The sequence below is a fragment of the Chelmon rostratus genome, chromosome 20, assembly GCF_017976325.1.
Source record: "Chelmon rostratus isolate fCheRos1 chromosome 20, fCheRos1.pri, whole genome shotgun sequence".
In the NCBI taxonomy this organism is placed as follows: Eukaryota; Metazoa; Chordata; class Actinopteri; order Chaetodontiformes; family Chaetodontidae; genus Chelmon; species Chelmon rostratus.
In genome coordinates, this window is record NC_055677.1 from 1,036,651 (window position 1) to 1,053,556 (window position 16,906).

General features: G+C 45.5%; 1 protein-coding gene across 2 annotated transcripts in view; it reads right to left on the reverse strand.

Annotated features, from left to right (window-relative positions):
• LOC121623614 (melanoma receptor tyrosine-protein kinase-like) overlaps window positions 1–15,944 on the reverse strand; it is a 39,090-nt gene extending 23,146 nt beyond the window's left edge. The window contains exon 1 of one of the 2 annotated variants that reach the window (XM_041960956.1): window positions 15,718–15,944. In XM_041960956.1, coding sequence (XP_041816890.1) covers window positions 15,718–15,799 — 82 coding nt within the window. In that variant the 5' untranslated portion in view covers window positions 15,800–15,944. Of the gene's footprint in view, window positions 1–11,598; window positions 11,703–15,717 lie in introns of those variants that run through there. The other variant, XM_041960957.1, reaches the window with a different exon arrangement.
• Window positions 15,945–16,906: the final 962 nt, after the last annotated feature.

The window sequence follows — 16,906 nt, forward strand, 5'->3', positions numbered from 1 at the left end:
GGAGTGTGTGTGTGTGTGTGTGTGTGTGTGTGCATGTGCGTGTGTGTGTGTGTGTGTGTGTGTGTGTGTCTGAAATGAAGCATGTGCCTGCTTTCCTACGAAGGCCAAAGGTAACGTGGAAATGCTTTTGCAATCTTTCGTCATACGAGCGGCTTCACATCGTTTCTCAGCAGCTCTGCAGGACAGTTCCGGTCAGAATTTCTACATCAGAACGCCACAAAGAGAAAAGCTGCATTTCAATCTGATACTGTGCATTCTCCTGGTGAAGATCAACTGTGACAGAAGTAGAATAAACTCAGATTAACCACACAGAGAGAACTGGAAGGACACAACAGCTCCTTTAACCCGACATTCGTGCTTCAAAAAATCAGTTCTAGTCTAAAACTCCATCCTGTGTTACCAAGGCAATAAGGAAAAAGTCCGTATTCAGGGACTCATCAGTGCTTCCTGGGTTAAACTCATCACGCAACAAATGTCTTGGTTGCAGGAGGAGTCAGGAGGGCTGATTCTAAATGCTGAAACTTGAGTTAACTCTTCTTTTGTGAGTCATATTTCCATCAAGGTATTTTTAAGCACATGTTGAAGCTCCATGTTAGAAAAGTTTAAAAGACGCTAAAAACAAAACAAATCCTCACTTTCATTTTTAAAAACTAACTACAAACTGCAGACAAACAGGAGGAAATAGAGCACCAGTGGTGGATTAATCCTCATTTGGTTCTGTGGTGAGTGTTTGTGGCAGCAGGACGGTGTGTGTGTGTGTGTGTGTGTGTGTGTGTGTGTGTGTTTGTGTGTGTGTTCACGGTGTTTAAACTGAGGCTCGTGCACATGCATGTCGACGATCCTCGCACCACCCTGCTACAGCTCAGAGAGACGAGCCACAAATGAACGAGAGGACGGACGTGAAGAAACTGGATCGGTCCGTCCTCTGCCTCCGTGTTCCCGCTGACTCAGCAGGAGCGCCAGCAAAGAAAGAAAAGAAAAGAAGGAGATGTAAATCTTTAGCGCTGCAGTCATTGTTTGTTTTATTCGTCAGAAATGGAAAGTTTCCAAATCCTCCAGCTGGAACATAGCGAGTGTGTGTGTGTGTGTGTGTGTGTGCGTGCGTGCGTGTGTGCGTGTGTTGGTTTAGACAAACTGTTCCAACTTTCAGGGTCAGACTGACTTGTTTTCAGGTCATCTACCTCCCTCTCTCTCTCACATAGCTTCATAGCTAGCCTAGCTTAGCACAGAGACTGGAAGCAGGGGGAAACTGCTAGCCTGGCTCCATCAAAACAGAGAAAATCCACCTTCCAGCTCAGTGCGACCGACATGTTGAATCTCGTTAGCTAACCCGCTCGTCACTAATCAGCTGGGTTTAGTTCACTGTAGAGTTGGGAAAGAGTTCAAACCTGGCAACCCATAATACAAAAGTGTTCTTTAAAGTGACTGTGCCGCGGCGAAGTGCCGGCTTGGCTTTCTTACTTGTTTCGTCACCAAACCCAAATTTGTGAACTTTAATAATTAGCAGATTCAAACATATGAAGAGGTTTGAATCAGTTTTGGATGAAAGAGTTTTTAAGAGTTAAAAAAATATTACGGCTCTTTTAAATGGTTTTCTGTGAAAACGACTCAGATAAAAAGACTTGAATCAAATCACTGAGCGGGTAAAATAACAGCACGTCAGAGACGAGTTCAGGACTTAAAATGTGTTGCATTCAGTGACTTCGTCCATCAGCAAAGAGCTCCAGAGTTTACTGCTAATCAGCTGCGCTCGGTGTTCAAGCTGCAAAACAGTGTTCCCCCAACCCCCGGTCCGCGGACCAATACCGGTCCGTGGATCAATTACTGGGCCAAGAAATAATTAATAATTTCCGTCTCTCTAATGAAGCCTTCTAAACTGCTTCGCCACTCGGAGACCGAGCACCCTGATTCAAAGACAGTGTTGTTGGCGCAATGTGACGAGAAAGCTGCTAATAAAGTCGTACCGATGGAATTCCGTTCATTATATTTCCAATATAAACAAAGCCCCTCCCCTCCCGGGCCATGGTAAAGCTGTCCGCGGTGATAAAAAGGTTGGGGGCCGCCGCTGTAAATGACTTGTCGTGTTAGAAAAACAGCATAAGCACGTTTCATGTCGTCTGAAACAGACTCAGAGGAAGATTTCTGACTGGAAACGTGTTTGACCTTTAGTCAAGGTTTAACACACACACGCACACACGCACACACACACACACACACACACACACGGTGGCAGGATGTGGAGATGAATCACTTCAGCTGTTTCTACTCTGAAAGTTAACAAATGTATTTTAATATTTAACTGAATATTAAATCAAATTTAACCTGTTTTGCCGTTGTGTTCACGTCTTTTAGAGCATCATGCATCTGTTCTTCTTTACACTGATAAAAAGACACCCATCATGTGTTTCCGTGGCGACGAGCCCTGCCTTTCTCAGGACTCAGGGTTAAGGTTAGGCTGGTTCTGGACTGGCTCATCTCTTTTTGTTGGGGTCCCCCAGAAGTCTATTTTGGGTGTCCTCTGACCACCTACATGCTGCACACATGTTAACATGAGTTGTTCCACATTGAACAATTCTTTGCTGCAAATGCTGAAAAGACGAAGAAGAACAGGAAGAAGAAGACGAAGAAGAACAGGAAGAAGAAGAAGAAGAAGAACAGGAAGAAGAAGAAGAAGAAGAAGAAGAGGACCAGCCTAACACCCAGGCACAAACAGAGCTATGTGGTGTCTGCACAGACCTGCACACTGAGGAAACCTGTTTGAGGACAATCATGTACATATTCTGGCTGGGAAGAAGCCATCGATGTCCAACTGGAAGGACCATCACTGAACAGAGGAGGGGGCCACTGACAATGCTGTCCTCTGACCCCCCCCAAAGACCCGCCCATTCACACCAGAACCCACCCATCGACCCATGAACACCATTAATGACTCACAAATCGCCGGGCAGGTCTTTGATCCTGCATGAGGACAAACACTTGAGACTTCACACCTGTCAGTTACACCTGAAGAAGAATCTACTAGAACCTGAAGCAAGTCCAGCTGCCCCCCTGACCTGGATGAATGAGAATCCCCACAGACAAGAAGAAGCATCAATAATCCTAACGAGCTCCTCTGACCCCCCAGCTCAGGCTTTATTAACACTCGTCCGGTCTAATGACGAACAGGGGGGCCACCTCGTGAACCGTGAAAAGCTTCAGATCGAATAATCTGGTTTTATTTTCATGTTGTTTGGGATTTTCTTTACTTTCGTTCTTTGTTTGAACTCTAAAACACGTTAGTTTTGTTCGTGTTTTTGCCGCTGTGATGAAGAACGTGTCGCTCGTCATGAGGCCGGAGTCTTGTGACGGTCAGGTGAGATTTCTCAGGTTAAACTTCCTCCTTCTCACTCGGAGGAATAGAGTCGAGCTCTAACTGCTGCCGCTGTCGGCGTTTTTTATGAGACAAATGTTTCTTTAATTCCCGTCGACTTTCTCCAGATCACAATCACTGCAGCAGCCAATCAGAGCTCAGGAAAGAGAGAGAAAAGAATTTGTGGGTTTCACAACATGTGCGAGATGGAGGAGGAGATAACACACAAACCTGTACCTGCACCCACACACTCTGCTCCTCTTCCTCCCATTGCAACCGTCACGCTCTTCATCGTTGGTTTATTGTTCTTATTGTTCTTATTTGCTCCATTCGCTGTTTGCACCCCCCCACCCCCCACCGTGTGTTCTGAACAGCTCCTGTAAGACTGAATTTCTCCATTGTGAGATTAATAAAGTTTAATCTGTCTGAGAAGAATGTCCTGAGACAGAGACAGATCTGTGTGAGTGTGTCTCTGTCTCACTGTGTGTGTCTGTGTGTGTCTGTGTGTGTGTCTCTGTGTCTCTCTTTGTGTGTGAGTGTGTGTGTGTCTCTGTGTGTGTGTGTCTCTGTGTGTGTGTGTGTGTGTCTCTGTCTGTGTGTGTGTGTGTGTGTCTCTGTGTGTCTCTGTCTGTGTGTGTCTGTGTGTGTCTCTGTGTGTGTGTGTCTGTGTGTGTGTGTGTGTGTGTCTCTGTGTGTCTCTGTGTGTGTGTGTGTGTCTCTGTGTGTGTGTGTCTCTGTGTGTGTGTGTCTCTGTGTGTCTCTGTCTGTGTGTGTCTGTGTGTGTGTGTGTGTGTCTCTGTGTGTCTCTGTGTGTGTGTGTCTGTGTGTGTGTGTGTGTGTGTCTCTGTGTGTCTCTGTCTGTGTGTGTGTGTGTGTGTGCTGTAATGAGTGAGGAGCTGCTGCTCTTCAGTCTTAATAACAGCGTCAGTCAGTCAGTCAGTCAACATGTTGTCTCTCTGCACTGAGGCCGTCTGTCCACTTGTTGACAGCCTGTGTCGTCCAATCGGCGGCCTGAAGAATGGCCCAATGGACCGCGGCTACACCTACGGCCTGAAGACCTGAGCCTGAACCCAGACTAACTGCAGCCTAACTCTGATCTGAGATCAGCCGGTCCTCAAACTGAACAGCAGCAGCGTTTCCTGATCCTGCAGCCTGAGCACCAGGATCAGGAGATGACGCCTCACATCTCTGATTAGGACAGTTTCTGTCTCTCCCCACGGTGGTTAAACTTTGAACAGCGTTCAGGATGCAGCAGTCAGTCATTTCAACACTTACACTAAATCTCGAACTGTGCGCAGGTGTTTGAACGCACCACAGACCAGCGAGGGACCAACGCCGCCGTCACCGGCCTTCAGACGGCGTCCGCTCAGTGTTTGAGGACGAACATTTGAAACAAACAAATCAGGATTCACTTTTCCTTTCCCAGCTGACAGCAGCCGCTCTTCCTCCTGTGTGCAATGCATTGTGGGACAAAGTGTCCATCAGCAGGGTCTGCAGAAGTTCGGTGGATGTGGCAGCTGTTGGTGTTGTTTTCTGAATAACCGAACTGAGACTTTGTCTCTTTCTGTTCTTGTCATCTTTATTTATGAGACCCTCGCTGGAGCAGCGAATCCCTCTGAGAGCAAAGAAAAGCTCGACATGAAAGTCCAGGCGGCGCGAAGTCAGCGTCCGGACTGGGAGGCGGCGGCCTCTTCACAGAGCAGCAGGACGAAATCAATCTTCATAAAAGATCAAAGAGGCAGAAGATGGAGAGTTTGTTCCTGCGACCTTCAGCCGGACCGAAGAACCGCAGGGAGTTCACCCAAAAAACAGCTACACGTATCTGAACTGTGTCCCTGTGGAGGGCTGCGTGGTTCAGTTTCCACTCACAGAATCAACATTTAGTTTATAACCGATCGATCGATCGATTAATGGAGGAAATAATCAGCTGATTGATCCAGAATGAAAAGAATCATTAGTTCAAATGAAGCTCAGCCAGCTCCAACAGTAAAATCCTGCTTTGACATGAACGACTGAGTCACAGTAATCTGATGAGGTCAGAGAGAACAGGAGAACAGATGGAACAGGAGAACAGGAGAACAGTAGATCAGTAGATCAGATAGAACAGGAGAACGGTAGAACAGTAGAATGGTAGAACAGGAGAACAGAACAGATAGAACAGGAGAACAGTAGATCAGTAGAATGATAGAACAGGAGAACAGGAGAACGGTAGAATAGGAGAACAGGAGAACGGTAGAATAGGAGAACAGTAGAACAGAAGAACAGGAGAACAGTAGATCAGTAGAACAGCAGAATGGTACAGCTGTAGAACAGTGGAACAGGAGAACAGTAGATCAGATAGAACAGGAGAACAGTAGAAAAGCAGAACGGTAGAACAGTAGGACAGTAGAACAGTAGATCAGATAGAACAGGAGAACAGTAGAACAGTAGATCAGATAGAACAGGAGAACGGTAGGACAGTAGATCAGATAGAACAGGAGAACGGTAGGACAGTAGGACAGTAGAACAGCAGAACAGTAGGACAATCGAATAGTAGAACAGTAGGACAGTAGAACAGTAGAACAGCAGAACAGTAGAACGGTAGAACTGTAGAACAGTAGAACAGCAGAACAGGAGAACAGGAGAACAGGAGAACGGTACAACAGTAGGACAGTGGAACAGTAGATCAGATAGAACAGGAGAACAGTAGAACAGTGGAACAGGAGAACAGTAGGACAGTAGAACAGTAGATCAGATAGAACCGGAGAACAGTAGGACAATAGAACAGTAGAACGGTAGAACTGTAGAACAGTTGGACAGTAGAACAGTAGAACAGGAGAATAGGAGAACAGTCACAGGCGATGGACAGTTTTTATCGCAGCTGGTTTAAACACTGAGACGACTGTTTGAATGTTTCGTACATTTCGGCTGATACACACGATAAAAAAAAGATTTGTTGGGTTCGTCACCAAAATAAAAGCATCGTCATTAATTCGTATTCTGCGTCTTCTGTCTTTTATTACATGAAGGACTTTGTTTGTGGCTTGATTTGACTTTTTGCTTTTTGATTGAAGGGATTGATGAAGCAGAACGAGCAGAACTGTTAAAAATCAATAAAAACCATCCGTCAATAACAGTTTGTGTTTAAAGCGACGACACGGACCTCAGTGGAGTCACCTTGCCTGCAGCTCCGCCACACAGCTGAGATACAAATATTCACTGTCAGCTGTTGATCGATCCGCTCCGCCGGACTGTGAGAGCGCTCCATAAAACTGCGGTTAAGTGTTTTTATTGATATTTCTACGCCGTGATGGGACGGACACAGATGGAGCAGACTGAACCCTGAACTGACCTGAACCTGCACACAGAACCTGGTCTCACACAGAACCGTCTGACCAAAGCAGAGGACAGAGACGAGACAGACATCGCGCTGTCCTGCAGGACGCCATGACAGAACACGGCGGCCTTGTCTCTGCATCACACACACACACACACACACACACACACACACACACACACACACACTGTTGAGGAATGTCTCCACCAGCTGAGAAATGCTCGTCCTGTTGAACACACACTCAGCAGGTTCGCTGACAGAGTCACATTTCAGTTCCACTTCGACTGCTTTCGCTTTGTGAAAGTGAATAATGGACACGAACTCGAGTCCACATCAGGATCCTGCTGCTAAAAGATGAAGATCGTTCAGTGTCTGCTGAAGATGAAGCAGTTATTGCTGGTTTTAAGTCATCCTCACTCTGAAGGATCTGTGTGAAATGGAAACGGAAACAGAATGCGATGAATTGCGAAATACTGAGACTCCATATTTAATTGAAAAAGACGACACGTCAAACGTTGAAACTAAGAAATTTCATTGTTTTTGAAAATGATTTCCTCATTTAGAATTTGATGCAGCAGCGTGTTTCTAAAACGTTGGCACAGTGACTAAAAAGAGTGGAAAAGCTGTGAAATGCTAATAGGAAACACCCAGAGGAAGATCTCACTGTTAATGAGGTTACCTGGCAACAGGTGAGGAACATGATCGGGTCTGAAAAGAGCCTCCCAGAGAGGCAGAGTCTTTCAGGAGTCAGGATGAGGAGGGCTTTTACGAAAAATGTTTCTCAACGTAAAACTGCAAAGAATGTGTGGATTTCATTGTGTGCAGAACTTAATGTCACTAAAGATTCAAACAATCTGGAGAAATCTTTATCGGCTGGTCCTGGTCTTCAGGTCTCAGGCGACGCTGCACTGAAAACAGCCTGGAGTCTGTAGTGGATCACTGCAAGAGCTCAGGATCACTTCCAAAAACCAGCGTCTGTGAACGCAGTTCATCACTGAAACTCCACCATGCAAAGAGGAAACTGTACAGAAACCAGATCCAGATCCTCCTCCGGTCCTGAGCTCACAGAAGGTGGACTGAGGTGAAGTGGAAAACTGTCCTGTGGTCAACGTTTGAAATGTTTTTGGAGATCATGGACGCTGCGTCCTCCAGGCTGAAGAGGACAGGGACCATCCGGCTCGTTATCAGCACACAGTTCAACAGCCAGCGTTCATGATGGTGTGTGTGGGGGGATGGGGGGGGCCTTAGTGTACATGGCTGCCTGCACATCTGTGAAGGCTCCGTTACTGCTGAAACCATATATTCAGGTTTTGGAGCGACATGCTGCCCAGCAGATGGCGTGTTTTTCAGGGACGGCCTCGTTTATTTCAGATGCTAAACCACATTCTGCTCGTACTCTAGCCGAACTGACCCCCCCGCAGTCTGACTCGTCAGCCACCGAAAATGTTCGGAGCATCAGGAAGAATGAAGTACAGCTCCCACCGTCAGGATGGTGGCGGCTGGTCTAAACGAGCCTGAAGCAGCTTCATTCAAACGTGTTGCTGCATCAAATCTAAACGAGGAAACCATTTTTAAAAACAATGAAATGTCTTAGTTTCAACATTTCACATGTCGTCTTTCTGCTATTTTCAATGAAATATGAGGTTTCAGTGTTTCACAAACCATCACTTTCTGTTTCTATTCACATCACATTTAGAAACAGGCAGCTGCTGCAGGAACCCCTTCAGTCATCAATTTATTCCTGAATTTCATCAATATCATTGAAATACAGCTGAAACACTGCATTTATGATCAATAAGAATGTGAATGGAAGTGCATCAATGACAGCAAACTAACTAATTAACACTAAAAATGGTGCGATGACTTCATTTGGAGCCAAACAACGAGTCTCTGCAGGGCGTAAATAAGAGAAGCAGTTCACCTGGACGAATAAAAAGGCCTCACATGGTTTGTCTTTTCTGAGCCGACACGTGATCCGTCCGACAGGAGAAAAGCTGAATGGGAAACACTGAACAAACATATTCCCACCAAAAACTACTCACAAAATCTGCATCTGCATGTGTACGTGTGTGTTTGCATGTGCCACAGTGTGTGTGTGTGTGTGTGTGTGTGTGTCCTGCCTGCAGCACTGTGTGCAGGTCCGAGCGAGACTCTGCTTGTCTGTCAGGCTGAAGCTGCTTCTCTCTCACTCTGTTGCCGTTCGAGGAAAATTCCAAGAACTGAACCGCTTCTGTTTTCTGCCTTCAACGCTTCGACAGCGAATAATCTGGTGACAGACTGAGGACACGTCCCCTCGTCTCTGTCGCAGCTGCAGTTCACAACAATGCTGAAGTTCGTACCTTTTCACTGTCAGACTACATCCACAGAGACAAACCTGAGGGATATCTTGTCCTGACTCATTTAGAGCTTGTGAGAGAGAACGTAACCTCCACCACCACTGTGACTGCAGCATCGCTAACCTGAGACGAAGAGATCCATATGCAGCCTGACAGGAGCTGTGCGACCTGCAGACACCACTCAGGGCACAAAAAGCCCCTGCTTGTGCACTGTACAAATCTAAAGATTACTTTCTGATTGTGAACTCATAGCCTGGCTCCAGACCTCTGAATCACTGGCGGCATCTCACATTCAAACAGGTCTCGTGTTGTGTTCACTGACCTCCACCAGCTGGAAAAACAGACCACTCAGATTAAAAGTGGGGTTCTCGTCTTCTACATGGATTTCTACACAATTTAAAGAAATAATAACTCTTAACTACACCCAAAACACATTTTTTGCAGTAAACCTCTCTTCAGTAACAATCATTTTGTCAACAGTTAATCACACATCTGCTTGTAGTTGTATTTTCTTTAAAAAAAAAAAAAAGCACAATGCTCCACCCTAAGGATGAATTGAGCAGAGGCACTTTATTTTTAAAAGCTTGTGTGCACAAGAACATGTGTCCAAAGACATGACTAAAAAAGTTTAGTGAAGGTGTGATCAGTCAGATGTGTTTCAAAGCTAGTTTAGCCTGGTTAGCTTCACAGACGCTTGCGAGAGACATCGTCAGTGTGATTTCTCTTCTGTGGCAGTGAACACAACACGAGTCCACAGATAACTGTGCTAAATGCAGACCCGATGAACGGTAAGATTAATTTAAGCAGAGCTACAACAGCGTCCCGACACTCAGAATTCAGCTGCAGAATTCAAGCGTGGTCTTAAAAAAGCTAGATCAGTCCAGATTACAGGCTCAGCCGAGCTGCAAAGCCACCCTGCAGGCGACTGATGAGACCTGCAGGGCCAAATTAGAGCTGCAGGAGCTTCTGTAACATCCAGCACTTTGAATTAATGCCGCCACTTCTTCAAAAAGTAAGTTTTAACTCATTCACACAAATACTCAAATAATTTGACTTATTTTGAGCCTAATCCTAAAACACTTTATGGCTGTGACCACATCTGGTTTAGCCTGATGTTGTTAGCCTGCTAGCTTGCACAGTTTATGCTTACAATACTGCCAACACTATTTCCTGTCCTGCCTGGTTTTTGCCTCAGCATGCTGGTAAATGGCAGCAGGTGAAATCCAGTTTGACTGAGTTCCAGTTATTCACACAGTGTGTCCGCTGCCTCAAGTCAGTGACAAGATAACCAGCCGCTACACAACGTCAGTAAACAGAAAAACATTTGGAGCACGACGCACAGCCTGGGGAACTGGTAATATTTTTAAACAGTGGTTCCAATTTCAAATAAAAAGTGACCTTTTGTCAATGTTTTGATCATGACAATACATTTTTTCCATAAAAGGAAAATGAAAGAGGCCCTCGGATTGAACCCTGTGGAACACCACAGCTTCATATATCAACAAAGGCATTTCTGATCAAAAAGCAATTGTGGTATCAATCAAGCATTAAATCACAAAGGCCAACATATTCTTGTAGCAAGTTAAAATCCAGATTTTTTTCTTTTTCTTCAAACTACCGGATAACTTTTTGTGCATGTACAACTTCAACAAGAATGAAGGGATGATTCAAGCGACATGATCTGAGAGCACAAATCACAAAATTGATGAAAAATCCTTTCGCACGCTGTATTAGCAGCCATTATAATACAACCCTGATCCAACGACTCTGGGATGCTGTAAAACATCAAATATACAGAATGTGATGACTTTTTGACAGAAACTCACCTGAAAACAGCTCAAAGTCAATATACTTACTGTCTGAGCTCATCAGCTTCAGTGATTTCTGTAAATATCTGCTGATTCTGGATCTGAGGCAGCAACACGTTTCAAACACGTTGTGACAGGAGCAACTAAAGACTGGGAAAGATGTGGAACGCTCCAAAAACACCTGTTTGGATCATTCCACAGGTAAACAGGCTGATTGGTAACAGGTGAGAGTATCATGATTGAAAGGCTCAGTGGTTCACAGTGAGGATGGAGCGAGGGTCAACACTTTGTGAACACGTGATTGGATAAGGGATGTTACTACATGGATTTATAAGAATCTGGTTTTATTTACGTTTTCACACAGTCCAGATTTCTTTGGAATCGAGGTTGTAGAAACGCTTTAAGGCGTTTAAGTGTGAATACTAAGAAATGCGGCTTCCAGCTGACACTTGCTGCAGGTTACATGTGTGAAAACAGCCGCCAGAAGTCCAGCTGCAGATGCTGCTCTGAGCGACCTCTGACCTCCAGCGACCGAGCCAGCAGTGACAGCAGTTTGCTATGAAGGAGTCAAACACAGGTCAAAGACCTGCCTCAAACACTGAGTTCACATGTTACAGTACGGAGAGCGAGCAGCCTGTATAATCCTGTTAACAGTTTCTGAGCTTCATTATTCACATTCTTCACATTCCAGCTCTGAAAATCCTCCAGGTGACGCCGCTGCTACTGCTGCTGCCTGCAGGTCCCGCTGAGTAAAGTCAAGCCAGTTTTATTTAAATATCACCGGTTTACCTCAAGGGGCTTCACGGTCTCTGCAGAACACGACCTCCGCTGTCGTCACACCGTGCAGGTCACACCTGCAGAGTCACTGCTGCTCCTTCTCACTCTAATTCTTTAGGAGCCCGAACCGGAACGACTTCATTCACCCACAGGCTGACGGATTAAATGGTTTAGTTCAGACAGACAGGCTCAAACAGTCAGAGCGCACATGTTGCACCACCTTGTCTCCACCTGCTGTTCCCAGAGAACGGCCTCCACATCAAACATGACATCTGCGATGCGTCGCTGATCAACGCCCCGTGTCAACGTGTTACTTGATCTGTGTGAAGTCGATCATCTACACAAACTTTTCAGTTTCTTTCAACCAGGACTGTGTTTGTGTGTGTGTGTGTGTGTGTGTGTGTGTGTGTGTGTGTGTGTGCTGGGTTAGCATCAGTGTGATGTCACAGACTGACCAACTACAAGAAACACAACAACCACGAAGAAGCAGAAAAACGAGCCCAGAGAGACACAAAAACGACAAAAGTCACTTCTCTCCTCCAGTCTGGGGGTCTCGGGGTTGGGGGGCCTCTTACAGGGGCCCGCGGCCTCATAGTCCAACCCCGCTGAGCACAGTTTGTCCTCAATCTGGCTGATTGTTGTCGTAGTTTTCAGACAACACAGTTCAACTCGGCATGCTCGCAGCGTTGCCACGGTTACCACGAGGCTCCAACGTCCTTTTTATTGTTTACGTGGAGTTTCATTTAGCTGCTTCCAAAGAGACGCACACACACACACACACACGTAGAGACACAAAGACAAACACACACACTGCCAAGGTCTTTCCCAAAAGTCAAATTCAATGGGAACAAGGCTAACTGACACACACACACACACACACACGCACACACACACACACACACACACACACACACACACTCTGTTGGCAGACTGGAGGTCAGATCTCTCAGTTCAAACCCTTCAGTCACAACAATCAGTGTTTCATCATTTCCTGCAGCTGAAGCTCAGGTTTAAAATGAAGCTTTACATCCAGAAAAACTCAACAAACGGGCAGAAAACCAAGCAGCTGCTCTGATGTGGACGCTCAGTTCACACACACACGCTCTGTTTTCATGATCGTGTCGATGACAAATCAGAGCAAACACAGACACACGGCGAGAAAAGCTGCTGAGTGTCACTGGAGTCTGTCGACCAATCAGAACAGGGGACGAGCACCTGCAGACATTTGGCTGGAAACACGGAAATTATATGATATCACGAAACATGTAGACCAGCCAGACACAGGCACTGGGTGCAAGGCATTATGGGTAAAAACTCAATGACTCTCTCTCTCTCACACACACACACACACACACACACACACACTCACATCATGTTAAGACTTTCAAAGCTTCAATCATAGTTTAACAACCGTTTAACCTCTGTTCTTAATCAGAGCTCGATGTGAGTTAAACTAAATGTAACCATGGCAACAGCACTGAGGCCGTGTTACCACTTAATCCACTCAAGGACCAGGTTTAACTTCTCAGGGACCTCAAAAAGCTCCTCAGACCCACCAGGAATCTCCTCCAGTTCCTGTACCAAGTCTTAGAGGACCTCTGGAACCTCCTTATGGAATTCAAGCCTCTTCATGAACTCTAGAACCTCCGTAAAGACCTCTGGAACATGCTCAAGGACCCTTAAAAATCACCTGAACATAGAGGAACAATGGGTTCTCAGGAACCTCTGGAATTTCCTCAAGAATTCGGGAAGAGACCCCTAGAACTTCCTCGAGGAACTCCATGTTTAAAGAACAGCCTCAGATATGTCTGGAACCTCTTCAAAGACCTCTGGTACCAACTCCAGGACCACTTGAACCTCCCCAAGAAACCCTGGACTCTCTTTTTGGACGACCTGAGCAATCTGCTAAAGGATCGTAACTAAAATATGTCTGAAACTTCCTCCAGGATGCCTGGAATCTCTGCAAGGACATCTGCAGGCTCCTCAAGGAGCCCCTCGACCTCGTCCTCGTCCTCAGTGAGCTGTATAGTAATCTCGAAGCAATCCTAAAATATTTAAACTTAACTAAATTCAACACGGCCGCAGAGAATCCTGGTCTCTGATTGGCTATCAGGTTTGGGGGAAGTGAACCCTCAACTCTGACATGAGGCTGACGCGTCCGTCCGTCCGTCCGTCCATCTGTGCTGAGTGTGTGACAACACAACAACAGTCTGTTCAAGACGAGGAAAGTCACACAAACACACACTGTCATAAAACATCCTGCTCATAATCAAATTGTTGTGGAGACAAAGAGAGAGTGCAGTCAGCTGTTTTCACTTACGCACACACACACACACACACACACACACACACACTGAGATAACAGTGTGAACAGCTGAGCTCAGCGTTTCCTCCCATCTTTCATTCAGTTATTTCTTTTCTCCGTCTTTCTGGGGAATAAACTCTTATTTCGGCCGAACGACCTGATTGGTCGAAACCTTCCAGCCTCATCCTCCTCTCATCATTCAGAACTCCCATGATGCTCAGCAAGTCTGCATTTTTTATTTATTTACTTATTTTTTTGTTCACCTGATCATCGAGTCAGAAACAGTTCAGGAAAGAACGAGTTATCTCAGTTTGGATCTCTCAGGAACACGTCCCCCAAAAACTAAATTATTCAAGAAGGTTTCAGTTTCTCCAAAGTGAATTTTTGCCGGTTTTATTCGTCTTCTCTGAAATCTGATGTCATATTTCAAACAGACTGCAGGGATTCACAGAAACCGTTATCGTGTCTTCAGTCCTGTTAGAACTTATCAGGAACGTTCAGGACAATCTGATCACAGTTACAGATCAATTAAAGTGCTTCATCGTCTTTTTATCAATGACACATTTCCCCCCGTCCTCAGAAAAAAACGTAAACAGTAAGAATGAATTGTTGTCAGGTGATTTAAGGCGAAAACAAAGGCGGTTTTACTTAAACTGCTGCGAGGATTAGTTCATTAATCAGCAACTAGTTCCATCATTGATTAACCAGTTTAGTCATTTTTTAAACTGAACAGTGTTTCCAGCCTCTCGTGTGAGGTTCTGATGCTTTTCTTCATCAGTAGATCAGGAGATATTTCTGGGCGGGGGTTTTTTGGGGGGGTGAATTAAACAGCGTTTAAATACATCTTATAACACGTCACTATTTACTGATGTTTTATGACTCAAACGATTAATCGCTTCACTGAGAAAACAATCAGAAGAATCCATCATGAAAAGAACCGTCAGCTGGTTAGATACAGGTTATCCAGCCCACAGGGAGGACATACGAGCTCGGAGATTTGGCTCAAATGCAAAGAAAACAACAGGAAATGAGCGTTTAATTGGTGATAATTCAGTCTGAATGAGATGAATCAGATGAAATGTATCTCCTGTAACGTCCCTGTGATGTTCTGATAGGAACCAAACTCAGATTTAAACACTTTCAGCTCCACTTCTGAAACCACAGGAACCCAGTTTGTCTGTGTTTTCTGTCTCCTGCAGCGTCGTTTCCCACCACAGTCACCCAAACTGTCCCAGCAGCAAAGACTGAGTGAGCGTAACACCACTCAACATGATGAACTGACGACATCCTCCTAGAACATCATCACGGTGGATTAACTGTGTTGTATTTGTCACATAAAAGCTCATAAACTGCTTATTGCTCAGCAGTGAGTCTGTTATAGAGGAGGATGGGTGTAATAATCCTCTTCTATTCCCAAAATATTCTAATGCCACATTTAACCAACAAAACCATCATTTCTGATGATGCTCTCACCCACATTTCTATTTCATGAAGGTTTCACTTTTTTTACTACTTCAATATTCTGCTTGAGTGTTTTATTGGCTCGTGTTAACGTCATGTTGTGTCGAAAATATTCATCAGTTTGCACCAACAGATCAAACATTTTGCCCAGATTACTTCCTGAAATGACCACTTTTCATAACAAATCTGTGCGAACACATTTCCGGACTCACGCTCCCTCTCCGGGGCTCTCACCCCGGACTCACGCTCCCTCCCTCCGGCTCTGACACGCTCCCTCTCCGGAGCTCTCACCCCGGACTCACGCTCCCTCCGTCCCGCTCTGACACGCTCCCTCTCCGGGGCTCTCACCCCGGACTCGGTCTTACCTCTCCTGCCGGGGCTGGTGCAGCAGCAGCGGCCGAGCAGCAGCAGCAGCAGCAGCGCCGCTCCACCTCCACAAAACTTCATGTCTGCGGCTGATTTTAATGAAACTCCTCCAGGCTGTTCTTCGTGTGAAGGTTGAGGGCAGAAAGTTTCTCCATGAGCAGCAGAGACAGTGAAACTGCTGCTGTGATGAAGTTTGGAAGCTGAGTGACGGATCCTGGTGGATTCAACGAAGCTCCGCAGAGAAGTGCACACCTCCTCCTCTGCCTCCCCACCTCCTCCTCTGCCTCCACACCTCCTCCTCTACCTCCACACCTCTATCTCTATCTATCTATCTATCTATCTAAGATAAATCCAGTGTTTCACTTCAGTTCAGTTTTATATTTGCCGAATATATTATTAGAATATTTTGGGAATATAAGAGGACACCCATCACAAACAGCAAGAAATGGTCAAAATAACAAAAGATGTCGTGTTTTTAGACCTCAAATGCTGCAAAGAAAACAAGTTTCTATTAATTTTGAACACAACAGTAATGTTTAACCTTTAAAAACCTTCAGGAATCAGTGTTTGGTGGAATAATCCTGGTTTCCAGTCACAGCTGTCTCGGCTCGGCTTTGTTTGATGGCTTGTGACCATCCGTCTTCCTCTTGATCACATTTCAGAGGTTTTCAGTGGTTCGGGTCTGGGGATTGGGCTGGCCATGACAGGGTTTCGAGCTGGTGGTCCTTCATCCACACCTTGACTGACCGAGCTGTGTGGAAGGAAGCAAGTTTTCTTCCAGGGAAACCTCGTACGCGGCTCGATTCGTGCGTTCAGCCTCGCTGAAGCAGACCTTTAGACGGCCAGGTGTTGGGCAAAGCTGAAAACTGGACTCATCAGAGAAGACGACCTGACTCCAGTCCTCTGTGGTCTAATCCTGATGGTCTTTTGCAAACCTCAGCCTGACTCTTCTTCGCTTCTCACTGATGAAGGGCTTTTCTCCAGCTTTCTCTAGCTGTCATAACTATAAACATGCTGCTCAGTGGTCTCTTAATTTTCCCAGAGCTGTATATACTGTACAATGGGTACTTTTCCCTCGATACTCTGTATTTTGTAGATCAGTATTACTACTTCATCACTGCAGCAGCTGCTCGTCTCAGCTTGTGTCTCACATTTCTTTATTTACAGTAAAATGAGGCGAGACATCAA